At 43.5% G+C, this 27,883-nt stretch overlaps 1 protein-coding gene across 4 annotated transcripts; it reads left to right on the forward strand.

Annotated features, from left to right (window-relative positions):
- The first annotated feature begins 33 nt into the window (after positions 1 to 33).
- Positions 34 to 27,883, forward strand: LOC105478150 (ankyrin repeat and SOCS box containing 9). 4 transcript variants are annotated; one of them, XM_011735184.2, is made up of 8 exons: positions 34 to 384; positions 498 to 725; positions 12,721 to 12,800; positions 16,660 to 16,767; positions 19,064 to 19,214; positions 21,322 to 21,456; positions 22,917 to 23,169; positions 27,237 to 27,883. In XM_011735184.2, exons 2-7 carry the CDS (start codon positions 632 to 634, stop codon positions 23,135 to 23,137), a joined length of 789 nt encoding a protein of 262 aa, XP_011733486.2. In that variant the 5' UTR covers positions 34 to 384; positions 498 to 631; the 3' UTR covers positions 23,138 to 23,169; positions 27,237 to 27,883. The 4 variants fall into 4 exon arrangements, with proteins under 4 accessions (XP_011733486.2, XP_011733485.2, XP_070944477.1 ...); XM_011735183.2 differs by having other exon boundaries at positions 283 to 384; positions 22,917 to 23,108; XM_071088375.1 differs by lacking the exon at positions 34 to 384 and having other exon boundaries at positions 403 to 725; positions 22,917 to 23,173; positions 27,237 to 27,366.

The following is a 27,883-nucleotide window of genomic DNA, read 5'->3' on the forward strand; positions in this document are numbered from 1 at the left end:
CACAAGAAACTCCCAGCACAATTGAAAGCACATGTGCAGATGGCCAGGGCGTGCTGTGCATGTTACTGTGCAAGCAATTCAGCAGGGCTGCTGCAAAACCAGCTTTCTCAGCTCTGGGTGCTCGGGCTTGTCTCCATAACAAGCTACCATGTAACAAACAGATCTCAGCAGGGTGAACAACAGTTGCAAAAAGTGAGCTGTTTCCTTCATCCCCACCCTGCTCCCTTCACTCTCAAAAGTTACAAACTGTGAGTTTCCTTCCTGATAAACTCCAAGGCTTCCTCACTGATTGGTCTCAGTTTGGAAAAGGACGTGACATCAGCAACTTCGCAGACTTAGGGCTGGAGGGTTCTTGTGGCCTCTGGCGGGCCTCCAGCCAGTTAGGTAAAGCGTGTGTGTGTGTGTGTGTGTGTGTGTGTGTGTGTGTACACGAGCGTGTGCCTCTCTGACCACAGGTAGCACTCAGATTACCCTGCCTGCTCTGTTCTTTGCTGCAGACCATTTGACCAGGACGTGTGCAGCTCAGCCAGCCACAGAACTGGAATTTTTCAGGAGCGGGGGAGCATGGAGTTTGGACTTTGCTGAGCAACTGAAGTGGAGCGCAGAGCTTGCTCGCTTAGGAGAGAGCATCATGGATGGCAAACAAGGGGACATGGATGGGAGCAAGCCCGCGGGGCCAAGAGACTCTCCTGACATCAGGCTTCTTTCAAACCCATTGATGAGTGGTGAGTCATAGGGGCAGTGGAATCAGCCCTGGGGAGGTTGGCTAATGTGCTTAGGAGAGGAGGGTTGGGCAGTTTCAGTGGCTCTGTGTGAGGTGTCCATGGGTCTGTTACTGGGCAGATGCCCACAGGTCGCTGATATATATCCTTTACACAGCTGTTCAAAAATGTGTACACTTCTTTCTGCAGAATCCTACATACAACACAAATTCAGTTGTCACAAATTATTCTCCAGTGAAAATTTCAGCTCCCAGGAATCATTCTTTGTGGGTCAGATGCATTATTTATTACATTGGAGGTTTGAAAGTTACTTACAAACAGGAAAATTTTTAATGCTAAAACTTTTTTCTTAATTTGCAAGTCTTAGGTGTTTGGTATTTAGGTGGGGCAGGGTTTATAAATGATGTTCAAACATTGAGCACTGATTGAGTCACTTTCAAAAGAGACAAAAGAGACTTTGTTTTACTTAAACATTGGAGAATCATCTTACAGGTATTCTCATCTGTCAGGTGGTGTCTGTGCTAACGTACAGAATGCCACAAATACACATTTTGGTGAGCATTCAGCAGGTGCTTGTTGGCTTAAAAGGATTCTGAAAAATTTGTTTAGGCATTTGCACACAGGTTTTTATAAATAATAGTGTATTGGTTAGTAATATACTGGTTAACTCTCCAGCCCCAAGTCTGCAAAGTTGATGCCACATCCTTTCCCAAACTGAGACCAGTCAGTGAGGAAGCCTTGGAGTTTATCAGGAAGGAGACTCAAAGTTCGTAACTTTTGGAGAGCAAAGGGAGCAGGGTGAGGGTGAAGGAAACAGCTCACTTTCTGCAACTGTTGTTCACCCTGTTGAGATCCTTGGGGGCTTGTTATGGTGACAAGCCCCAGCACCCAGGGCTGGGAAAGCTGGTGTTGCCGCAGCCTTGCTGAATTGATGTATTTATTATTTATTAATTTTTTTTTAAGACGGAGTCCTGCTCTGTCGCCCGGGCTGGAGTGCAGTGGCGCAATCTTGACTCACTGCAACCTTCGTCTCCTGGGTTCAGGCTTATATAGGCGGAGCACGGTGGTTTACACCTGAAATCCCAGCACTTTGGGAGGCCGAGGCAGGCGGATCGCGAGGTCATGATACCATCCTGGCCAACATGGTGAAACCCCGTTGCTACCTAAAATACAAAAATTAGCTGGGATTACACGTACCTGTAATCCCACCTACTCGGGAGGCTGAGGCAAGAGAATCGCTTGAACCCGGGAGGCGGAGGTTGCAGTGAGCCGAGATCCCGCCATTGCACTCCAGCCCGTGCGACAGAGTGAGACTCCGTCTCAAAAAAACCAAAACAGGCCGGGCGCGGTGGCTCACGCCTGTAATCCCAGCACTTTGAGAGGCCAAGGCAGGCGGATCACGAGGTCAGGAGATCGAGACCATCCTGGCTAACACGGTGAAACCCCGTCTCTACCAAAAAATAACAAAAAATTAGCCGGGCGTGGTAGTGGGCGCCTGTAGTCCCAGCTACTCGGGAGGCTGAGGTGGAGCTTGCAGTGAGCCAAGATCGTACCACTGCACTCCAGCCTGAGCCACAGAACGAGACTCCATCTCAAAAAAAAAAAAAAAAGTGTGTAAATATATATACACACACACACACACACACCTGGTATACTGCCCACAGCACCTGCTGATTAAAGGGGCAGTAAACAGGGAGAGACCCTGAAGTCAGTCAGGGTTTTTGTTTTTGTTTTTTTTTTTTTGAGACGGAGTCTCGCTCTGTCGCCCAGGCTGGAGTGCAGGGGCGCGATCTCGGCTCACTGCCAGCTCCACCTCCCGGGTTCACGCCATTCTCCTGCCTCAGCCTCCCGAGTAGCTGGGACTACAGGTGCCCGCCACCACGCCAGGCTAATGTTTTGTGTGTTTTTAGTAGAGACGGGTTTTCACCGTGTTAGCCAGGATGGTCTGGATCTCCTGACCTTGTGATCCACCGGCCTCGGCCTCCCAAAGTGCTGGGATTACAGGCGTGAGCCACTGTGCCCGGCCTGTTTTGGTTTTTTTGAGACGGAGTCTCACTCTGTCGCACGGGCTGGAGTGCAATGGCGGGATCTCGGCTCACTGCAACCTCCGCCTCCCGGGTTCAAGCGATTCTCCTGCCTCAGCTTCCTGAGTAGCTGGGATTATAGGTGCCCGCCACCACGCCCGGCTAATTTTTGTATTTTTAGTAGAGATGGGGTTTCGCCACGTTGGCCAGGCTGGTCTCGAACTCCTGATCTCCGCCTGGGCCTCCCAAAGTGCTAGGATTACAGGCGTGAGCCACCGTGCCCAGCCGTCAGTCAGGGTTTATTAATCTACTATACAGGTACTGAAAGGGTAAAAATGGAAGAAATAAAACACAAAACACCTTCCCTTTGACTGAGCAGACTAGCCTGCTCATTCATTCATTCATTTATCCAATTTCACTTATAAAATGAGCAGAGTACTCAATGGTCAGTGGGATTTAGATCCACAAAGGCAGAACTGAATTCATCAGCAGATGTATTGAGCATGAGTTTGGAGAACTAGGAAAGCAAAAGTGGCACCCAAAATCGCTTTTTACAAAGAATTTCTTTTTCTTTTTTTTTTTTTTTTCTTTTTTTGAAATGGAGTTTCACTCTGTCACCCAGGCTGGAATGCAGTGGAGCAATCTCGGCTCACTGCAAACTCCACCTTCCTATGTTCAAGCGACTCTTCTGCCTCAGCTTCCCGAGTAGCTGGGATTACAGGCGTCTGCCACCACACCCAGCTGATTTTTGTATTTTTAGTAGAGACAGGGTTTCATCATGTTGGCGAGGCTGGTCTTGAACTCCTGACCTCAAGTGATCCGCCTACTTTGGCCTCCCAAAGTGCTGGGATTACAGGTGTGAGCCACCATGCCCAGCCACTTTTTATAACGAATTATATATATATATATATATATATATATATATATATATACACACACACACACACACACATACATACACACACACACACGGTTTTTTTTTGACAGAGTCTCGCTCTGTCACCAGGCTGGAGTGCAGTGGCACCAATCTCGGTTCACTGCAACCTTGGCCTCCTGGGTTCAAGCAATTCAAGCAATTCTTCTGCCTCAGGAGGGAGAAGCAGGGACTAGGTGGGACTACAGGCACACGCCTGGCTAATTTTTTTTTTTTTTTTTTGTATTTTAGTAGAGACGGAGTTTCACCATGTTGTCCAGGCTGGTCTCCAACTCCTGAGCTCAGGCAGTCTGCCCGCCTCAGCCTCCCAAAGTGCTAGGATTACAGGTGTGAGCCACAGTGCCCAGCCAATAAATACATTTTTAAAGCAGCAAACCAATCATTATGGGAAAGAATCAGTAATTTGGTTGATTTCTGCACTGTTATTTTATAGCTAAGTATTGTATTTATTTTTGTTTCCACATGGGAGAGAGGCACCAGCCACTTTTCACTGTTGAGGGTTTCTTTTTCTTCTTCTTCTTTTTTTTTTTTTTTTTTTTTGAGACGGAGTCTCGCTCTGTCGCCCAGGCTGGAGTGCAGTGGCGTGATCTCGGCTCACTGCAAGCTCTACCTCCTGGGTTCATGCCATTCTCCTGCCTCAGCCTCCCAATAGCTGGGACTACAGGCTCCCACCACCACGCCCAGCTAATTTTTTGTATTTTTAGTAGAGTCGGGGTTTCTCTGTGTTGGCCAGGATGGTCTCGATCTCCTGACCTCGTGATCCACCCGCCTCGTCCTCCCAAAGTGCTGGGATTACAGGCCTGAGCCAACTGTTCAGTGTTTCTAAATGTCCTAATCCAACCTTGGTGGGGTCAGGGTGGGTGAGTGGGAATGGGCAGGTGTTATACTCAAAAGCATGGTGCTTGTAAAGTGAACACGTTGTTACAGCTAGAGTGCAAAATGTGAAGGTCTTAGGGAGTCTAGTGAGAACAGGTTTGAAGAGATGGAGTGGCAGATACAGATTTAAGAGCTAAGTGCAGGAGGTTAGGCTTCATGAGGCAGGGAATTGAGAGCCATTGGTGGTTCTAGCGCAGAGACCTGGTAATAAGGCTGTAGGTGAATTAACTTGGTAGCCACAGCTGGGATAGATTGTGTTGGAATCGTGGGAGATTGTTGCATTCATCCAGTGGTTCTCAAGTTCTCTCGTGCCTCTACATCACCTGGAGAGCTTATTAAAATGCAGATAATGCAGCTTTTGGCTGGGTGCGGTGGCTCACACCTGTAATCCCAGCACTTTGGGAGGCTGAGGTGGTCGGATCACTTGAGGTCAGGAGTTCGAGACTAGCCTATCCAACACGATGAAACCCCATCTCTACTAAAAATACAAAAATTTGGCTGGGTGCGGTGGCTCACACCTGTAATCCCAGCACTTTGGGAGGCCGAGGTATGCGAATCACCTGAGGTCGGGAGTTTGAGACCAGCCTGACCAACATGCAGAAACCCAGTCTTTACTAAAAATACAAAATTAGTTGGGCATGGTGGTGCATGCCTGTAATCCCAGCTACCCAGGAGGCTGAGGCAGGAGAGTCGCTTGAACCTGGGAGGCAGAGGTTGTGGTGAGCCGAGATCACACCATTGCACTCCAACCTGGGCAACAAGAGTGAAACTCTGTCTCAAAAAAAAAAAAATTAGCTGGGTGTGTTGGCACATGCCTATAGTCCCAGCTACTTAGCAGGCCGAGGCAGGAGAATTGCTTGAACCTGGGAGGCAGAGGTTGCAGTGAGCCGAGATCATGCCACTGTACTCCAGCCTGGGCAACACAGATGATGCAGCTTTTGATGAAGTGGTAGGCCTGGGGTGGAGGCCTAGGAATCTGCATTCATAACAAACTCCCAGGTGACACGGATGGTACTGGTCAGGGACCATACTTTGAGAACCACTGCACTAATCCAAGCATGAAACTTACATTTGGATCGAACTTTGGAAATGACAGAGAAAGGGCGATGATTTCAAAGGAGAGAGAAATCAGGGTATGCTGCTTGATTAAATGTTGGAACTAACAGAGAGAAGGCAGGCAAAATTATAAGGTTCTCAAGCCCAAAGTAATGTCAGATAAGCTAGATAAGAAGGAAGTTGGAAAGGAAGTTGCCTTGGATGCAGGATGAGGAGGGGAGGATACAGAGTTCTGTTTTGGACATGACAGTACCAACAATGATGTCCAGTGCACAGTATGATGACATGGGACTGAGACTTAGGAATGATCACAGGTTATAAGCCAGAGACCTCAGAATGTTCTACAGAGGGGCTGTGGTTGAAATCTAGGGAAGGGAGAAATTGTCTGATGGCCAAGAGCTGAGAGTCAACCAAGGATGGAACCCTGGGACAGGCCTCCAGTTGATGAAGTAGGACCAGTAAGTTGGACAGAGAAGCAGAAAGAGATTCTGGATACACAGGTACTAAGGGAAGAGAAGTTTTCAAAGAAGTAGAAGTCACAAGGGTAGGTGCCTGGATACTTTTGGTCTCTTACTTTCTGTTGTGAATCTGACTGGCAAATTGCCACTCACCTTCTACACCCAGCTGAGCCATTGCCCCCATGAAACCCTCCTAGACTTTCTGCCTCTCCCTACTCAAGTCATTCTCCATCTGCTTTGCATCAGTCCTGCCCCTTGGGTAAAACCTCCATTGTAGTTGGTTGCTTTTGTTTATGCTTCTGAGGTCTTAACCTTGGTGAAGTGTGGAATGCAGAACACTCAGAATGCTGTTTTCAAATAGCTTGCCAAGAAACTCAGCTCAGGTGAAGCATGTCCCTTCGCACAAGGCCAAGTTAGAGGGAAAATAGAGCCCAGGTGTGGATTGTCTGGCTGCTCCCACCTCCGCCTGCAGGCGTTTTTCTGCCCACTTCCCTGGGGTAGGGAGGGAGGAAAGGTTATGAATGAAGATGGGCAACCAACTCTTTATAGAGATTTGTTTAATGTTAGACTCTCCTGTCCAAGGAGCAGGGAAAGAATGCCTTTCTTTTTTCCTGAAAGTAGCTTGTTAGGAGCTGAATTGTGTCCCCTGAAAAAATACATGGTTAAATTCTCAACCCTCTGTGCCTCAGAATGCGACCTTCTTAGTTAAGATTAGTTAAGATGAGGTCATAAGTAGGGTAGGATGGACCTTAATCCAACATGACCGGAGTCCCGGTAAGAAAAGGAGAGGAGGAGACACATGGAGAATGCTATGTGACAACAGAGGCAGAGATAGGAGTGAAGCACCTAGAAACCAAGGAACACCAAGGACTGATGGCCACTGCCAGAAGCTAGAAGAGGCAAGAAAGGATTTTTTTTCCCTAGAGCCTTTGGATAGAGTATGGCACTGTCCACACCTTGATTTCAGACTTCTATCCCACTGCTAGCCTCTAGGACTCTGTGACAACAAATTTCTGTTGTTTTAAGCCACGCAGTTTGTGGTGTTTTGTTGTGGTATCCCTAAGAAACTAATTTACACCTACTCATGGAAACTTGGGAAAATACATTGAAAGATAAACTAACCACCCATAATTCCACCAAGCAGGTCACCGCTGTTGCCAGTGTTAGTGTCTTATCTTTTGGGATTTTGCCTGGAGACTGACACCTGTAGAGGTATTTCTATCCTTGCAAAATTGAGCCCACCCTGTAGAGAGTATTCACATTTAAACAGAAGACAAGCTGGAACAGGTATTGAAAGAAAACAATTGTATTGTGTTATGGTGAATTTTTAGATATTGGGGCACCTCAGGAGGGATGAGTTTTCTGGGGGGAAAACCTGCCTTTGAGACAGAATGGGAAGGCAGCTTTATATTGAGAGAGAGAAGAGAGAGGGAGACAGGAAAGAGGAGAGAGAGAAGAGAGAAGAAAGAGGAGAGGAGGGGCTGGATGACGGAACTGGAGATAGAACTGCAGTGGACAGGCCTGACTTGCCCAGGAGTTGCCTCAGTGGGCCTTTCTGTTTGTTTCTGACTGTAAGCCTCTTGTTTCTTTTTCTCCTCTTTTCTGGTTTGTCCTGGGATCAAACCAAGGTCCACAGTAATTGTGAACACAGCACCCAGATCCTTTCCAGGTTCTGGCAGGTTGGTTCATGCCACTGAATCCACCCTTATTGCGTCCTGAAGACTGAAGGCAAATACTCCTGTCCCCTCAGAGCAACCCAAAATCTCCTTGACTTTGCAAAACGTTTCTCAGGATGAGTAGATTTATGCTACTGCCCAGCATTCACTGGGGTTCTCAGAACATCAGTAATAGCTATTTTCAGAATGTACCAATTAGTGCATCTTAAATCTCTTTTGAAATAACAGAAATGAAAAAAAAATGTTCCACAAATTACAATAAAAATGAAATGGCAGCCTCCCTAATGTGCTCCACGTTTGATGAGGGTACAATTTAAAAGATAAGTTTAATGGCATTACTTGGAGGACTTGTGGAGTGGTTTCATTACAAGAGCTCCCTGCCCCATTTTACCCATAAGCCACAGCACCGGATCCATGGCATTGTCAGTGACCTCATTTCACATGTATTTTTTTGGCAGTAAAACCAATAGACCTTGGCTGAACCAGTGTTGGGAAAGAGCCTTTAATATACGCCAAGGACTTGGATAATGTGTTACATACACCTAATGGCCCTCGAGTATCAAAGACTTGGGTGGGGTCCGTGGAAAAGGATGTCGTGACCTTGAGTCTCCCCTTCATGAATTGGACAGTCTCCTACTATGAGAATTGTCCATGTTCTGGCAGGAAAATAGGTCCCCTTTCCTGCTTGTTTTCTGCCCTTTCCAGCTGCCAGTTAGCAGGAAAGCAAGGGCAACTGCTTTGGGGTTTAACTGGGCATGTGTTGAGCCTACAGCTCGTTGCCTGCTTGGGATGTGGGCTCTGGAAAACCATGAAGGAAGAAGCATTTCCCAGGTCCACCAGACAGACCCTCATTTGGATCCCTAAAGAGACATGTCTCACTCAGCTATCTTTTCAGTGTTTTCCAGAGTGAAAGAGTGTGTGTGGACTAATCCATGTTGCAAATTACGGTGTTTGCTAATACACACACACATACACACAATCTGTGCTCTCTGAATGTTAGAAAAATGTTAAAGTAGGCCAGGCGCAGTGGCTCATGCCTATAATCCCAGCACTTTGGGAGGCTGAGGCGCATGGATCACTTGAGGTCAGGAGTTGGAGACCAGTCTCACCAACATGGTGAAACCCTGTCTCTACTACAATTACAAAAATCAGCTGAGTGTGATGGTGTGCACCTGTAGTCCCAGTTACTTGAGAGGCTGAGGCAGGAGAACCACTTGAACCTGGGAGGCGGAGGTTGCAGTGAGCCAAGATTGCCCCACTGTCTCCAGCCTGGGTGACAAAGTGAGACTCTGTCTCGAAAAACAAACAAAACATTACACACAAAGAAAAATGTTAAATTACTCATTGTCACTATTGTACATTTTCACATAATCACTCATTTGTTCTGAGACCTGCTGAGGTCAAAGTCCTTGTATAAATTTGAGACGGATTTGGTTTTACAGGGACTCATGGTTTTCTTCTGGGCAGGAGCATAGGTATACCATGACAGGCCTAACAAACCCTGAACTGAAATGACTTTAAGTTAGAAGGGGAAGGCTCATATACTGCTGATGGGAATATAATGTAGTACAGCCACTTTGGAAAATAGTCTCAAAACAAACATTGTGTTACCATATCATACAACAGTTCTTTTAGGTGTATATGCAGGAGAATTGAAAACATACATCTGCTCAAAAACTTGTACATGAATGTTTATAGCAGCATTATTAATAATAGCCAAGAAGTAGAAATGACACAAATTTCTGTCAACTGATGAATGAATAAATAAAATGTGACTTATCCATACAATGGAATTATTTGACCAAAAAAAAAAAAAAAAAGGAATGAAGTACTGGTACATGCTACAACATGGATGAAACTTTGAAACATTATGCTAAATAAAAGAAGCCAGTTGCAAAGCACCACCTACTGTATGGTTTCATTTATGTGAAATGTCCAGAATAGGCAAATCCATATTGCCAGGGGCTGGGGGAAGTAGAACTGTGGAGTGACTGCTAAATGGGCACAGTTTCTTTTTGGGGTGATGAAAATGTTCTAAAATTGATTGTGGCATTGGTTGCATAGCTCTGAACATACTGAAAACTGCTGAATTGTACACATTAAATGGGTGTATTGTATGGTATGCGAATTATATCTCAATACAGCTGCTTGCTAGATAGCTAGCTAGAGATATTCACATTGTCAGCCCCTCACTATGTGTACCAGGACAACACTCTCCTTCTGAAAGACACAAGCTGTCTGTGCTCTGTAAGCACTACATTCTGCAGAGGTGCAGACTCAGCTAGCCTGTTCTCTTGGAGAAGTATGTACTTCTTTAGTTGCCCCAAATAGAGTAATGGTCCCATAATGAATGAGTAGAAAGTAAGACCATTTGTGGCTACACTTGATAAGTGCATCATTTTTATGAAATCTAAACACTTACAAATTAGGACCCAATTTACCTGCCTGGCTGTTTAGGCTGTCGACACTCGTAATCTTAGGGAGCTTTAAGAGAGGTTGGGAAATGTGGCAGCTGTATTTCTTAGCAGCTGAGCACTTGGAAAAAAAGTGGATTAATCATCATACATGTGGTGATCCATCAGGATACATTTGCAAATCTATTGAAAACTGATTTTCAAAACCTTTCTCAATTTGTGGCTCTTTGTTCTCATTCAAGATTTTGTGTGAATGGTATTTGGCATTATCAGCACCCACAGGGTGGAATTAGTTGTCCTTTCAATTCTAATTTGGAGATCAATCTTTCCATATCTGCAGTCCGAATTTGAGCTTCCAAGCCCTAGAATCAGCAGTGTTATTCCAGAAATAATTAGGAACATCAGAGAATGCTGTGAGGACATTGAGTATCTATTAAGTGTAAGGTTTTGACGGTTGGAAAAGCCATTTCACTTAAGATGTACCTTGTCTCAAGCACCTTAGTGACCCCAGAAGGAAAGCATTGGATGGGCAGTATGTAGATGGGCTCATTTGTCTTCCTTTTATGTACCAAATGCCTAATGAATCCATCTGGAAGAATGGTCATTTGCTTACTAATACAGATTTTCCAGGGCACTGATGGCTTCAGGTGGCAGACGGGCCTCATGTGTTCAGTACAGAGTGTTAAGCCAACATGTGTTAAGTACAAAGGATACTTCATAGCCTTTCATTTTGCAAGGTAGAGACAGTAAGTACCCTCCTTCTCCAGGTCTTCTCAGCTTTTAGGAGCTATTAGCTACCACGCAAGGCATAACTGGCACCAGACCTTTCTACCTTGTTTGTATGTAGTGTGTTTGCCGAAGCAGGTGGAGCTGGAGCTGAAGCAGGTTCAGGCACGCCTCCCTCACATTTCTACTGGAAATCAGATGAAGCTTGAGATGAGAAAAGATCAGGTCTACGCCTCACTCGGTCATATTCATATTCAATTATAAAGAGAGAGGAAAGCATTTAATGGGTTGGGATTGGGTTTTCAGGCCTCTTTCCTGAGAATTTGTTTTCCTTCTATGTGGTTGTAGAATAAATTTGGCTATTTTATTTTATTTTATTGAGACAGAGTCTCACTGTGTTGCCCAGGCTGGAGTGCAGTGGCATGACCTTAGCTCACCGCAACCTCCACCTCCCGGGTTCAACCGATTCTCCTGCCTCAGCCTCTCGAGTAGCTGGGATTATAGGCGTGAGCCACCACACCCAGCTAATTTTTACATTTTTGGTAGAGATGGTGTTTCACCATGTTGGCCAAGCTGGTCTCGAACTCCTGATCTCAGGTGATCCGCCCACCTCAGCCTCCAAAAGTGCTGGGATTGCAGGTGTGGAGCCACCGCGCCCGGTGTAAATTTGCTATTTTAAATAGCAGTGATGATGAGGTGTAATCAAGACTGTCTATTTAGTGTTAGGGCAGGATAATAATAGTAGCTAGTATGTATTGAGCCATGGTAAGTACAGGTTGAGCATCCCTTCTCTGAAATCCTTGGGACCAGAAGCGTTTCCAATTTTTTCAGATGTTGGAATATTTGCATATACAATAATGACTTACCTTGTGGATTGTACTCAAGTCTAAACACGAAATTCATTTATGTTTCATATACACCTTACACACATAACCTGAAGGTAATTTTATATGGCATTTTAAATAAGTTTGTGCATGAAACAAAGTTTTGACTGCAACCCATCACATGTCACATGTGGAATTTTCCACTTGTGGCATCGTGTTAGCACTCAGGAAGCTTTGGATTTTGGAGCATTTTGGATTTGGGAGTTTTGGGTTAAGGATGCTCAACCTGCATATTATATATTAGGGATGCTCAACTTGTAACTTTACAGAGAAGGAAACTGGGGCACTGGGCCTTTCCCGGGACCCACAGGTCAGAAAAGGTGAAGCGGGTCTGAATTAAGAGCTTTCTTTAACCACCTTGGCATGCTGCGTTTGGGGGTAAATAATGTCCCTGTTTCAAGGTGAGACTGAGCACTGATTTGTGCTTAATATTACGACAGGAGATAATCTATAAATAGATATGGTTCTGTTTAGATTTCATTCCAAACCTAATGGTGCATGTAATTACATGATTACTGCTATTAATACAGGACACTGTTTGCTGAGATGCCAAAGTCTGTATTTCATGCAGGAAACTAGACCGGCAGCTACAGCTTAACACACTAATGCTGGTAATTAGTGAAGCTCTCGCTTAACTAAATGGGCCATTTGCCTTTGAAACCAGTGTGTAAATAGAAATACAGTAATCTGTCATCCCAGTCCACCTCGTTTCTCCTTAGTTTGAGGACTGGCTGTAGTTCTTTCCCAAGCTCTCCAGACATTGTTCAAACAAACTGTGCACAAAAAAATATTAATAAAGAAGAGAAATGCTGAATTCCTAATGGGAATTTTGGTTGAGTGAATCCAATGTCTCCATCCAGGGACTATTAGGCTCTTATTGATGGGCAAGGATAAGCCTCTGGGTCTAAGTGCATTAGCAGGATATAACCCATTCCTCCCTTTCCATACAGATGCTGTGTCTGATTGGTCTCCTATGCATGAAGCTGCAATCTACGGACATCAGCTGTCTCTGAGGAACCTCATCAGCCAGGTAGCTTTTTGAAAATATAATACAAAAGAAACCTATCAAAATATTAAAACAAATGTGTGACATAATAACATGGGAACTTTTAAATTAATTCATTAAATAGAAGACCTCATGGCGATTCTAATAACTACTATAATTTCTAAATAGGATGAGTATATATTTTGAGATACTTTTGTCTATGACAATTGTAATACAATAGAAAATATCTGTAATTTCTATTGGAGATAACCCTACATACTACTATTACTACTGTGGTTTGTTGTCTACATTCTGAATTGAAGGATATGCTAAGTTTCAGATAGAGCTGAGTGAGAATAAATGTGCTTTAAAAAATCCAATTTCATAGACCTATCTAGAGTAAGAAATCCTCCTATAAGAAAATAATTTCTAAAGAAAAATTTCATACTATTCTAAGCCACTATCTTAAGCCATTTTTGGTAGCAGCAGCCTATTATAAATAGATTATAACACTAATTCTAGCTAAAAGAAGTTAGGCTACTTCCCAGATAAAATTAGAAAGTTACCCTATTTTGATAGCACGAAAAATGATCACTGCAGCTTTTGTGTATCACTTGTTAAATTGGACAGGTACTCATTTGCATTCAGTATTTATGTGTTTATGAAACATCAGCCAGAACCATCTCCAAGTTGTATCCCATTATTTGTGTAAGATGTCTTTTTAGAGCCCCAGTTTCTGCTTTCATAAAATGAGTATTCTGATACCTACCTAGGTCAGTCCACCCCATAACTCAATAACAAACCACCCCAAAACTCAGTGACATGATAGCAGTAACCATTATTTCTTGCTGATGTGTGTTTGTGTCAGCTCATCAAGGCTGGGCCTGGCTGGGCTTGGCTCCCAGCTGTGGGTTGGGTGTAGCCCTGCTGCACATCTCTTTCATCCTTCTTGGACCACTGGCTACCTGAGGAATTATTTTCTCTTGGCAAAACGCTGGAGCACAGCAGGGCAAGCCCAACCATGCAAGAATACTTCCAATCTGTCCATGTCACATCGGCTAACATCCCACTGGTCAAGTCACATGACCACATCCAAACTCAAGAATCAAGAGAAGTACATTTTGTCAACTAAGAGTAGTTGACGACTGAAAATAAATATATTAAAGTTAAGCCATTCGATCTTTTTTTTTTTTTTTTTTCAAAACTAAGAACTGACTGTGGACTGGACACTGTGAAGTAATGGGTTAATTACCTTATGATATTATATGACTCAGATTTGTTAATTAGACAAACCACAGTTAATCTGAGGTAAAACTGTAGCTTGATGATGAACTATAAATGAGTTTCTAACTTTGTAGAAGGAACCTTTCTGTAATGTGAGTATGTGGTGAAAACTTTTTGTTTTGTGTTACCAATAGCTGTGTTGTTGTATTTCATTTACCTGGATTTATGTATAAACACCTAAATGCTGGTTTTATTACTATTATTATTATTATTATTTTTTTTTTTGAGATAGGGTTTCGCTCTTGTTCCCCAGTCGGGAGTGCAGTGGCGCGATCTCGGCTCACTGCAACCTCCGCCTCCCGGGTTCAAGCAATTCTGCCTCAGCCTCCCGAGTAGCTGGGCCTACAGGCATGTGCCACCACGCCCGGCTAATCTCGTATTTTTTTTTTTTTGAGACGGAGTCTTGCTCTGTCGCCCAGGCTGGAGTGCAGTGGCCAGATCTCAGCTCACTGCAAGCTCCACCTCCTGGGTTCACGCCATTCTCCTGCCTCAGCCTCCCGAGTAGCTGGGACTACAGGTACCCGCCACCTTGCCCAGCTAGTTTTTTTGTATTTTTTAGTATAGACGGGGTTTCACCGTGTTAGCCAGGATGGTCTCGATCTCCTGACCTCGTGATCCGCCCGTCTCGGCCTCCCAAAGTGCTGGGATTACAGGCTTGAGCCACCGCGCCCGGCCAATTTTGTATTTTTAGTAGAGACGAGGTTTCACCATGTTGGTCAGGCTGGTCTCGAACTGCTGACCTCAGGTAATCCATCAGCCTTAGCCTCCCAAAGTGCTGGGATTACAGGCATGAGCCACCGTGCCTGGTCTAAATGCCGGTTTAAAAATGGTAGTCGTGCTGGAGGAGCATGCGCATTTTCTATTGGCTGTTTCCTATTGGTTGCCTTTTGCCCAAGTTCTGTACCTCAGCCTGTCTTTCCCCCCACTTGTGTCTGATACACTTGCATGATTTTTGCTTCATGTGACAATCATACCCCTCTTGTGGCATTGACAGAACTACTTTTTGTAAGTGTGATGACTGAGAAAATAAGGTATTTTCTCTTGCCAATTGGACATTTAATCTTAGGTACGAATAGTAAAGTAAGAAATGACATATTCTTTTCTTTGATCAAGACAAGACTTGGCAAATTTTTTTCAGTAAAGGACCAGATAGTAAATATTTTAGGCTTTGTGAACCATGCAGTCTCTGTTGGAAGTACCTAACTCTGCTGTTTAGCAGAAGAGCAGTTGTAGACAGTATGTAAATGAATGGGCATGGCTGTGTTCTGGTAAAACTTTGCTTATGGATGCTGAAATTTGAATTTCATAAAATTTTCATGTGTCACAAAATATTCCTTTGATTTCTTTTAAACCATTAAAAATGTAGAAACCATTCCTAGCTGCTGTGCTGTACAGAAGCAGGTTGTGGTCTAGATTTGACTCTGTAGGCTGTTGTTTACTGACCCTTTTGTCAAAACTATGATAGAGCTAGGAAATCTAAGGAAAAAAATTAAATGTCAGGCAAAGGAGGGTTTTTTTGAGAAAAAAAAGTTGGGTGAAACTGGTATTTTTATTACAAATATTATTAAATCCTATGTGCTACTAAATACTTACATTTAAAGAGCAATTATATTAGTTAATAGGTGCATTTCAATTTCCTAAATAAAGTACATTTAGGCTTCCTAAAAGGTACATGCAGTCTATTTCTTTTCCCTTGCAGTTTCATAATTTCCTTTTAATTGTCCCACAAGATAGAGACACTTGTGAATATGTTAAAATTTAATAATTGCTTCTTAAAACTTAGCAATTCGGGCCACGCTGACTTTAAAAAAATTGAGAAATTTCATAAACAAACATAAAAGAACTTAAACACGTGTGCAGTTGAACAAAAAGTGATGATGATGAGAGTATTGCCATGTGACTGCCTCCCCAGGTCAGGAAATGGAAAAATAGCACATTGCCGGCTCCTCCAAAGAGTCACCCATCCCTCCCCTTACCATGCTTTCTAGAACACAATCCTGTCCTCTTCCACAGGATTAACCATTATCCCAATTTCTTTGTTTTCTTTATGGTTTTACTTTATATATTATATCTTCTGAAACAATATGGGGTAGTTTTGCCTAATTTTGAACTTTAAATTGATGTAATCATTCAGTGTGTATGCTTTTGGATTTTGCTTCTTTTGCTCAACATTATTTTTGCAAGCATCACCCTGGTAGTGCTTGCCATTATAATTTGTTGGGTGTAATCTTTCTGCTGAAAGATTATACCAAAGTTTATTAATTCAGTTCATTGTTGATGGACATTTGGTTTGTTTGCAGTTTCTATTACGACCAATGCTGTTGTGAATATTCTTGTATATGTATCAAGATGTATATATATCTAAGAGTCAGATGGCTGAGGCATAGGCGTAGGCATTGTCAGCTCTTAATAGATACAGTCAAACTGTTTTCCTGAGTGGTTATACCATATTACACTCCTACCAGTCGTGTGGCAGGTTTTTTTTAAGTCAATATAAACATCTTAGTGTACCATCTGACTTTGAGCCAGGTCAACTTTGTCATAGTACTGGAATGGTGGCTGAAAAACAGCCCCGGGGCACTGTCGCTTTGCACCCCTTACTCTATTTCCCCTCCTTCAGGGGTGGCTTGTGAACATCATCACGGCAGATCATGTCTCCCCACTCCATGAAGCCTGTCTCGGAGGTCATCCCTCTTGTGTAAAGATTTTATTAAAGCATGGAGCTCAGGTAAGGGCAGCTGAAACAACATCTTAGAAACCAAGAATGAAAAATGACTATGTATATCCCTACTGAATAGCTTCCAGCACTTTTGATTATTGTGCTGATTTGAAATATGAAGACAGTTGTTTTTTAAGAAAATTATGTTCATCAGACTTGTTTGCTTTAGTGATAGGTGGATGCAATACTAAATTTTTAGTCGTGCTTACAGTCTATATCATTTTCTTTATCACACACTACTAATAGTTGTTAGACTTCTGTCTTCATTGTTATGGCTGGAAGGTAATGAAATATTGTGGAAAGCACACATTTGCCTGGGATGGCTAGGATGTCTGAGGAGACAGAAAATCTATGTGGTCATTCACCCTTTGGCTGGCAACTTGGACTTGTTCACATGGTAGCAGGGATTGCAAGAGCAGCAAAAACGGACCTGTTTGGTGTTAGGTAACTGAATGGTGGGGTGGGGGATATTATGGGCTTGCTATCTTCTGGCAACAGCAAATGCAAAGTCCCAGAAGTGATCGTGAGCAATTTTTGTATCTTGAAGTCATTCCTTATGGCAGGAGAGTAGAGTAGGTGAGAGGATTCAGAACCGGAAGCAACCCTGTCCATGCCAAAAAAAGAACGGGCTTTGTCCCAAGATTAATAAAGAGCCAGAGGTGAGTGCATTGCCAGATTTATATTTGGGCTAAGAAAACATTCAAAACTTGGAAACAGGGAAAGTGGCAAGGTGAAGCAAGAGACACCTAGGGTACAAAGTTGAAAGAGGTGCTCGTTCTCAGGCTCCTGCACTATTTGTGTGATTCCAAAAATGAATATGTCCTTAAATTTTTTACCGTGGGCAACTTTGTGCCTCACTCTAGTCCTGGCCCTGCTTGGAAGTAGAGTTTGAGAATGAATTCATTGTCTTCACAATATCATTGCTTAAAAGAGTCACCAAATAATCATTTAATGATACACAAGAATGTGTCTGTGCTTGGCTTTTCTATTCACTGTGTAATTATAGCCCAAACACTGTGAAGTTAGACATTAACTTCTAAATTTGTCTGATTTCCAACATTAGAAAAGATAGCCTCAAAGATTATAGTTTTATGACCCTATAGGACATTAACCAGTTTTTATATTTTTATTTTTTTTATATTTGTACTCTGTCGCCCAGGCTGGAGTACAGTGGCATGATCTCAGCTCCCTGCAACCTCCACCTCCCGGGTTCAAGTGATTCTCCTGCCTCAGCCTCCTGAGTAGCTGGGATTACAGGCACACGCCACCACACTTGGCTCATTTTTGTATTTGTAGTAGAGACGGGGTTTCATCATGTTGCTCAGGTTGGTCTTGAACTTCTGACCTCAGGTGACCTGCCCACCTTGGCCTCCCAAAGTGCTGGGATTACAGGTGTGAGCCACCGTGCCCGGCTGAGTTTTGTATCTATTAGCAAATATATTTCAGCAGTCTGTTGACTATGTAAATTTTTCTTTTCTTTTCTTTTTTTTTTTTTTTTTTGAGACGGAGTCTCGCTCTGTCGCCCAGGCTGGAATGCAGTGGTATGATGTGGGCTCACTGCAACCTCCGCCTCCCGGGTTCAAGCAATCCTCCTGAGTAGCTGGGACTACAGGCACATGCTGCCATGCTCGGCTAATTTTTTGTATTTTAATGGAGACTGAGTTTCACCGTGTTGCCCAGGCTGGTCTTGAACTCCTGAGCTCAGGCAGTCCACCTGCCTCGGCCTTCCAAAGTGCTGAGATTACAGGCATGAGCCACAGCGACTGGCCAAATATTTTTTTGAGCCAGCCTTACCATCTTACTGGTTCCCTCATTAATGAATGAGTTGAATAAAATCTTTGGTATGTGTTAATTCTATATTTGTATGAAAGTCAAGTTTTTTAAAATTTTCTAAATTATACTTTAAGAATTACAGTTAACAATTTCAACAATTTCCTCACAGCAGCAAGAGTAATCCTCTTGCACCCGTTAAGAAATTGAACTGGTGTGGGATGGGTCTAGGAAAGAAGTTTAAAATAGGGATTAGTTTGTAAGCGACTGAAATTATCCTAACTAGTTTCAAAGTTCATGTTCCTGGGGAGGGCATGGAAGAGATAAAACATTGAGTAACATTTTTGATGCTTTATAGCCACTCCCTAATTCCATTTTTCACAAAAACCTGTGGAATTTGGTACTTTTTTCTCCATTTTATAGCTGAGGAATTTAAGGCTCAGAGAAGTTAAATAACATGTTCAGAGTGGTGGACCCTACTTTTGAACCCAAAACATCCCCCTTCCTGTCTTCATCCTGGAGCTTCTTTTTCCAGGTGAATGGTGTGACAACAGACTGGCACACTCCACTGTTTAATGCTTGTGTCAGCGGCAGCCGGGATTGTGTGAATTTGCTTCTGCAGCACGGAGCCAGCGTTCAACCTGAGAGTGATCTGGCATCCCCCATCCATGAAGCTGCCAGGAGAGGTAAATCTGTTGAGAATTTTCTTTTAAAACCCACTCCTTCAAGGGACATCTTACTGCTGAAAGAAGGAAAGAAAAGGAGGTATATTTTAGAGCAGTAGTTCTCAAAATGGAGTCCCAGGACTGGAAGCATCAGCATGACCTGGCTGCAAATACAGATTCTTGAGCCCCACTCCAGCCCCATGAATCAGTAACTCTGGGCATGGGGCTCAGCACCTGTGTTTTGTTTAATAAGCCCTCGGGCTGCTTTCTGGTGCACTGGAAGTTTGAGTGCCTCCCTTTTAGAGCATTTTGAATGTTTTTCACTGCTGTATTACTGGAACAGGGCTTGGCACACAGTAGACTATCCATTAATATTTGTGGAATCCGTTGTTATACCCATGACCTTATATAAATCAAGTTATTTCATGAAACAAATTATAGTCTTCTATTTCAGGGCCTTAAAGAACATTGTCTCAGTGACACTTAAGTTTGCCAAATGAAATAAGCTTTCAATTTTTGAAACTATAAGATGTTGTATACAGTTTGGGATAATTCTTTTCATTAAAGCTATATTTTTTCTGATAGTCTTAGCTCATAAAATCACAAGTTTTTATTTTCTCAAATTTGTCATCATCATAATGACCATACCTTGCTAGAGGGCTTTCTGTTTCTCCAGTGGCTTTCACAGAATGGCTTCCCATTTGACTGGACCAACCCACTTATAATGATCTCCCAAAGCGTTGATATTTATTTATTGAGAACATCCTAACTCATCATATTTGCTACATACATAGAACTAAAATATAGCAAGGGAAACGTAGAGGAGCAATGTCCAAAATACGACATTCTGGACCAAGGAAGTGTGATTCAGCTTTTGCTTAGTTTTTCAGGTTGGGCCCTGCTCATGTTGGATTTGGCAGCTTCTTCTAAGCCTTGCCTATACCCGCTGTGGCCTATTTCTCCCGGGGCCTGCCTTTGGAGAGGTTGTAAATTTCCTTCCCTGTCCTGTGGCCCACACTGTGACATTTATTCTTGAGGTCCACCTTCAGGTCCTGTTCCTCCATCTCTCTCCCCAACTCTGACTTCAATTTGTCTGCTTAGACTTTTTTATTTTATTTTATTTTATTTTATTTTATTTATTTGTTTATTTTTTATTATTATACTTTAAGTTCTAGGGTATATGTGCACAACGTGCAGATTTGTTACATATGGACTAACTACAAAGCCAGAAACAATTGAAAAAGGTGGATGGTTGCTGGTTGGTTACCATGGCTAGTAAACTCAAATGGAGTTTCACCCGTAGTTGCAGATTGCATCCTGTGGTCAAACCATTAACTGATAGCAGTGTTTAAAATCACTCCTGGCCGGGCGCGGTGGCTCACGCCTGTAATCCCAGCACTTTGGAAGGCCGAGGCGGGTGGATCACAAGGTCAGGAGATCGAGACCATCCTGGCTAACACGGTGAAACCCCGTCTCTACTAAAAATAGAAAAAAATTAGCCTGGCGTGGTGGCGGGCGCCTGTAGTCCCACCTACTCAGAAGGCTGAGGCGGGAGAACGGCGTGAACCCAGAAGGTGGAGCTTGCAGTGAGCCGAGATCGCGCCACTGCACTCCGGCATGGGCGACAGAGCCAGACTCCGTCTCAAACAAAATAAATAAATAAAATAAAAAAATCACTCCTGATTTGGCCGGGCCTGGTGGGTCATGCCTGTAATCCCAGCACTTTGGGAGGCCTAGGTGGGCGGATTGCCTGATCTCAGGAGTTTGAGACCAGCCTGGGCAACATGGTGAAACCCGGTCTTTAATAAAAATACAGAAAAATTAGCCGGGCGTGGTGGCGGGCGCCTGTAGTGCCAGCTACTTGGGAGCCTGAGGCAGGAGAATGGCGTGAACCCGGGAGGCGGAGCTTGCAGTGAGCCGAGATTGCGCCCCTGCACTCCAGCCTGGGCAACAGAGCGAGACTCTGTCTCTAAAACAAAATAAAATAAAATCACTCCTGATTCTAATTAAAGGAAATTGCTTTTGGTCCTCTGGATAAACTGCTGCCAAATTTAATGCAAAATGGGGATGGCATTGTCTTTCTAGCTAAGGGAACTTGTAACTGTTTTTCTCCTGCTTTGGGCTGCAGGCCACGCGGAGTGTGTCGACTCTCTCATAGCTTATGGGAGCAACATTGACCATAAGATCAGCCACCTGGGCACTCCACTCTATTTGGCTTGTGAAAACCAACAGAGAGCCTGTGTCAAGAAGCTTCTGGAGTCAGGTAAAGCAAAAAGCAAACCAAAACAAGAAAAGAAAATGAAAAGTAAATGAAATGTATTTTAAACGTCTTACTGCTGTAGGAGAGAAATTAGTGTGGGCAATGGAGTTGGACAGGGTCAGGGTTCATATTGACTGTGTTCCCTTGGGGAATTATTTCACACTGTTTGAACTTCAGTTCTCTCACTCCTAATGAGGATGAGGATGATGATGATGATGCCTCTTCTCAGGGTGGTCCTCAATGATTATTGGTTTCTCCTCCCTTTCCTCTGTCTCCCTACATTTGGCCAGTCACATTATTAAGCCCTGCATAACTTGCGAAGCTGTTGGATTAGTGTTGAATCTTCCTATTTGGGACCTTCACCAGTTCTCTTTGGTTTAAATACTGAACTTGCCCCATTGCAAATACTATATTTTCCTTGAAAAGGCCTATGTACCCTTATTTCTTTTCACCTCCCTGCTGTTGTCCAGCCCCCTTCTCAACACCTGGAACACCATTTCATCACCTCTTTAATTATCTGAGTCCTGTTTATTCTTTAAGGCTTCAGTAATCTGTTTCCCAATGAATGTTGTTATAGTCCTTATTGCCTCCTCCTCATCTGGCAGGCATTGCTGTGAATTAAGAGATGCAGTCTGTCTCTCCCCCACCGCCCACCCCACCTCTGCCACTCTGGGCAGATTTTAAGCTTCTAGCCTGGAAGGGGCCATGTTTGGTATCCCTCACAAAGTCAAGAACAATACAAGATCAGATCAGTTAACATTTGTTGAGTGGACATAGATTTTCATTTTACCAGAGAGATGGCAGCTCAGGCAAAGCCACATGTTCCCACATGTCACAGTGAAAGCCAGGATCTAGGCTGGGGTGGGGATTTGTTAAGAGTGTAGGAGTGGAACTGGGTGGGGACAGTCCTAGAAATCCACCTTACTCCTGAAGGGGAGAACTTTGCCACCTCCCCTGTGATCTTGGGATTGGCCAGTCCAATCCAGGGGATACCCCCATGAGTTGGTTGCTTTTCAGAGTCCAAATCACCAGTCCCAAGTGCCCAGTTTTACACCCTGTGGCAGCTGCACACCAGGTGAATTTGGCTGCTTGGTGTAGGCTGGATTTTACCATCTAGCCTCTCCCTCAGGCTGTACTGGCTAATACTTAGGTTCCATTAATAATAATGTGGAGCTTTTACTTCACTAGGATTTTTCTTATATGCGTGATGCCTATGTACAGTGCTGAAAGGCAAATGTTTAACTTTCTGTGCTATATCGCTCATGCTATACATTCAGTAACATTATCAGATGGGATTTTCCCCACATTATAAAATGGAATCAAATCATCTCCCATTTTTCCAGGATTGCTGTGCTCCATATGGATCCCCTCTTGTTAGGAAATTTTGGGGCTCAGGGCTTTGAAAAGGGGGATGGTTGGATTCTGCTCCTTGCTGACTCTTTTTTCTTCTTGTGACTGTTTAGGAGCGGACGTGAACCAAGGGAAAGGTCAGGATTCCCCACTTCATGCAGTGGCCAGGACCGCCAGTGAAGAGCTGGCCTGCCTGCTCATGGATTTTGGAGCAGACACCCAGGCCAAGAATGCTGAAGGCAAACGTCCTGTGGAGCTGGTGCCTCCAGACAGCCCTTTGGCCCGGCTCTTCTTGGAGAGAGAAGGTGCTTCTTTGCCAAAACCTAAGCCCTAATCTGTTGACACCCCTTGAGGCTCTAGTGAAAGGCAGGTATTTGGCTATTTCTGGCTCCCAATCCTATACAAAGATCATTCTCTGCCATCACCAAGTCTGGGGAAGTTGAGATAATTCAATATTCAATGAGATACAGTACTGGTCACAGTACAGTACTAACTCCTGCTATTTAGCATATTGGATACAGATTTTGGGGATGATCGAATATTCATTATGGGGTAGGCCAGTTTTTTAAAAATTAAGATACTGTTTTCAAATTTTAGTATTACATTTATTTAAAACATGCTTTAGAATGAGGCAGCAGAGGACTCTTTGAGGTTGCATGAGGCCCCAGGATATCTTGCTGCTCCACAGATGGGCCAGACTACTGGACACTTGGTTTCTGGGCTTAAAATGCAGCTCTTTAAGAGTTTAGGGTTCACACCAATCCAAAGACATTTACTACTATAAATTAGCCAATGAGAAGTCCACACTTCTCTACAAGTAAGAACTGAGACTCCCAACTCAAACAGTGAAATACTGTGGTTGAGCGGTGTGTATGGAAGTAGGGCTTTGAGGCCTGGGCTGGGCTGGGGAACAGAGACACCTCAAGTTGGGGAGCCACCCTATTGCAATCTTCATGGGCTCAGAGGCAGTTGAGCAATCAGCTCAGTGCTTCTTTTCTTACTGGAGTGTGGACTCTGAACTCTTAGGGATTCTGGGACTTTGAAGCAGGCCTTCCTACCAGAAGGATTCTGATGTTATACAATCTAGTTACTTTCTCCCCACATGATGAGCAGTAGGGTTGGCCTTGGGCAGAACTGTACAATGGGCTAAGGAATCCTTCTTCCTCCTACTCTCACTGCCCCAGGGTGCTTGCAGTCAAGTCCCTGCCTAGGGACATGCCGAACAAGGCCTATGCTCCGGAGCAGGGCTGGGCAGGTAGAAAAGACTGACTCCAGGCACAAGGAACAGTCCAGTAGAGGCCCCTTTCAGTTAAGCAGTGGGATGATCACGGAACAGTTCTATCTGCATTTTAATAATTACTTGTTTTGAAAAAGTTGTGTGTCTACAAGGCCCATAAAAAAACCTTAATTTTTAAAAAATCAGAATAAAAAATGAATAGAACAATGTGGATTGTAATCATCTTTATACCAACACAGTTGTGAAATAGAATGTTTAATTGTTTTAATTGAGAAAGGGATTCACAAAGACAAAAGTGCCTCAGGTCCCCCTCAGTCATAATGTAGGGCATATGTTAATGTAGGAGGTATATGTCCCCTCCTCCATCAAACAACCTCATAGCATTCTCAGATCGCCTCCCCTGGCTTTTCCCTTCTGCTTCGTTTCCCAAAGCCTTTCCTAGAGACAGTAATTACTTTCATTTTGAATTTATGTTTTGCATGGTGACAGTGTGGCCAATGATCCCACTAGTTTATGAGATGTCATTTGCTGCTGGAGAGAATCACCACTTGTTTTGCCTCCATGAGTCACTTTTGGGGTTTTGGTATAGTCACCTCTCAGAGGGCTTGGAGCCCACAGGAAATGGGGCCAGGCAAGTGCAGAAAACTAGACCTGTGGATTGCTCACTGCAGTTTCTGTCTCTGGGTGCCCCTAAATTCATTTGCTTCACTCTGCCTGTTTCTCTCTTTCCTGGGGAAGGGAATTTATTCCATTACTGTCCTCTTTCAATGGTATGGCAACAAGAGAATGTTGGTAAAACCCAACCATGTTCTGAATTTGGGCTTTGCGTGGGTGTTAGGAAAGGTAAGATTTTCCCTTTTTCTGAGAAAAGGGAAAAGAGTTCAAGAATATTACTACCTCACCCTTGATAAGCATCTAAGGCAGTGTTTGCTCAATTAAAACCTAGAAATGACTGTCAGCCCAGCACGACCGCAGCCCCCATCCCCCTCACCCAGTACACTTTGGCTTTAAAACATCAATGGTGGTTGCTGGCCGGGCGCGGTGGCTCGCTCATGCCTGTAATCTCCACACTTTGGGAGGCCGAGGTGGGTGCATCACGAGGTCAGGAGATAGAGACCATCCTGGCTAACACGGTGAAACTCCGTTTCTAGTAAAAATACAAAAAAATTAGCCGGGTGTGGTGGTGGGCGCCTGTAGTCCCAGGTACTCAGGAGACTGAGGCAGGAGAAAGGTGTGAACCTGGGAGGTGGAGCTTGCAGTGAACCGAGATCACGCCACTGCACTCCAGCCTGGGCGACACAGCAAGACTGTGTCTCAAAAACGAAAACAAAAAACATCAATGGTTGTTGCTGGGGGAAAAAAGAAATTAAGGCCCAAAGGAATATGACGATTCATAAATATACAATTAGCTGGTTTTATTATCGAGCAAAGCAAACCCCTTGAATGTTTGCAGGTGCCAGCGAGTGAGTGTAAATCTGTAGTGGGTTTTCAGCTCTGTGTCTATGGACTTGAAGCTACAGTTGTTTTACATTGTCTTTCTTGTAGTAAACAGTTAGCAGCATTCAGTTGGCATCAGTAGTTATTAATACACTGAGTTTCCTGTGACATCCTGCTTTTCTTAATTCTCTATCAGGTCTGCTCTGAGATCTGGTTATTTGTAATGCTTTATCAGTACCTCCTACGGTTGCCTCTGACAGCGTTTCTAGCACAGATGATCAATCACATCTTTCAACATTCCTTAGTGAGGTTAGATTAGGTTCAGTTTCCCCCCAGTGTGGTTTTTGCTGCTCATTAATATATATGCCTTGAGAACACTGGGAAGCCATTCATTATTATATGCTTTGAGTATACTGGGCATAATCTCATAGGTGCCTTACTCCAACAGGGCCCTTCTGTTAGGGCCTGGTTTAAAATACTGCAAGTATTTTTTTGATTGTATATGTGTCGAGTTCCATCTCTCCTTGTTCTCCATCACCTTGAGAGATAAGTTAACTCAGTTGATCCTGTAGTTGGTGGTGATGCTATAGGAAAATAGACACCACAGTATCCTTTTGGCTGTATTCTCAACCCTGACCGCACACTCAGATGACCTTGGGCAACTGCCTTTAGAAAATCCGGATGCTTGGGCTTCACCCAACAATAATTGAAGCAACATCCCTGGTTGGGGGGACTCAGCGTCCATGTGGTTGAATGTGCCCCCACCCCAGGTGAGTCTGAAGTGCTACCTGGATTGAGGGCTATGGCTTTATGGAGTTCTTGAGGGTATATAGTTTTGCTTTTTAAAAAATAACCAGAAGAAGATTCCCATTACAATTTGATGCAGGAACGGGGGCGGGCTGGGGGGAAGTGGGCATGGAAAATCATTCCCCATCCTTTTGCCCTATAACGGGGTTTCTCAACCTTGATGCTATTGACATTTTGGATCAGTTGGGGGCTGTCCTGTGTACTTGGGGATGTTTAGAAGCATCATTGGCCTCTCCCATTAGATGCCAGTAGCACCCTTCCTCAAGTTTTGGCAACCAAAAATGTCTCCAGATACTGCCAAATGTCCCCTGAAGAGCAAAATGATCTCCTCCTTTCCTTCCCTGAGCTGCCTCCCAGTTGTGAACCACTGTCGTAAAATGTAAACTGTTGAGTGTTCCCTAAGCAAGGTTTGTGCTAGCTAGTTGACTTTTCACCTGTGAATTGAAGCATTGGAATAGCTCTGAATACAGAATATAAAAACAAACATGACTTAACATACTCTTAGGATTCACTGTGAGCTCATTATATTTGAATACCTTAAATTGCTCAAGTTATAAAAATGTTTGCATCTAGAAATACGCCCTTATTTTTAAAGGTAAAAGATAACAATACCATTAAACATAACTTTATTTTTATTATTGGAATTGTTGTGTAGCTGTGTAATTCCCAAGTTAGCTTACTTAAGCCTCCATTAGTGAGGCTAAGCTTTAAATTTCTTTCACTCTGCTCTAAATTAAAACGTAACAAGCTTATTTCAATTAGCTACCAGAAAAGAAAGAACATAGACTAAAAATGCCTTCTACAAAAATATCCCAGAAAATGATCTTAAGTAGTTCAATATTATTTCCTTGTAACAATGTTCTATCTTGTATGCTTTTTTTTTTTTTTTTTTAAAGGAGAAGTCTTAGATCAATAACACCGCTGTGTGACTTGTCTTATGATCTTTCTCCAGGGCCCCCTTCTTTGATGCAGTTATGCCGCCTTAGAATTCGGAAGTGCTTTGGAATCCAGCAGCATCATAAGATAACCAAACTCGTCCTCCCAGAGGATCTGAAACAGTTTCTTCTACATCTTTAAATGCATCGAGGGAATGGATTCACAAACGACGTGAAAACATTATTGAGTGTTGTAGCCACTAGAATTTTAAAATCAAGTTGGGTTTATAGAGTTTGACTAGTTTTTTTCGATTAGATTTGTATTTGTTATAAACTTGTTTATAGAGTTTGACTAATTTTTTTGATTCAATTTGTATTTGTTAAACTCTGAGGCCAGAGTTGAAACACACTGCATACGTTTCTACTATTAGTTAGAAGGCCTGAAGACTTTTTTCCCTGCTTGGAGAGTGTCATAAGTTATTGTTTTGCATATCTACTGCATGCCAAGCACATTCTGCATCATCTAATTTAGCCCTCACAGCAACTGGGTCAAGATGTTCAGTTTTCCAGAGCAAGGATAGAGGGGTCAGATTCAAATACAGGTTTTCTGATGTTAACTTAGGTGATGATTTGATCGAGGCAGGATTTTCCGGCATCACTATCCTTGTTCCATCTCTGCTCTGTGGGAATGAGAATAAAGAAATGTATTTCTTGGCTTGTCTAA

The sequence above is a fragment of the Macaca nemestrina genome, chromosome X (assembly GCF_043159975.1).
Source record: "Macaca nemestrina isolate mMacNem1 chromosome X, mMacNem.hap1, whole genome shotgun sequence".
NCBI lineage: Eukaryota > Metazoa > Chordata > Mammalia > Primates > Cercopithecidae > Macaca > Macaca nemestrina.

Bases quoted from the DNA above. Each gene is read 5' to 3' on its own strand.
- LOC105478150 (XM_011735183.2), top strand. From the start codon at position 632: ATGGATGGCAAACAAGGGGACATGGATGGGAGCAAGCCCGCGGGGCCA. The intron at 726-12,720 runs GTGAGTCATAGG...CTTTCCATACAG, and splicing joins TTCAAACCCATTGATGAGTG to ATGCTGTGTCTGATTGGTCT. The intron at 12,801-16,659 runs GTAGCTTTTTGA...CCCCTCCTTCAG, and splicing joins TGAGGAACCTCATCAGCCAG to GGGTGGCTTGTGAACATCAT.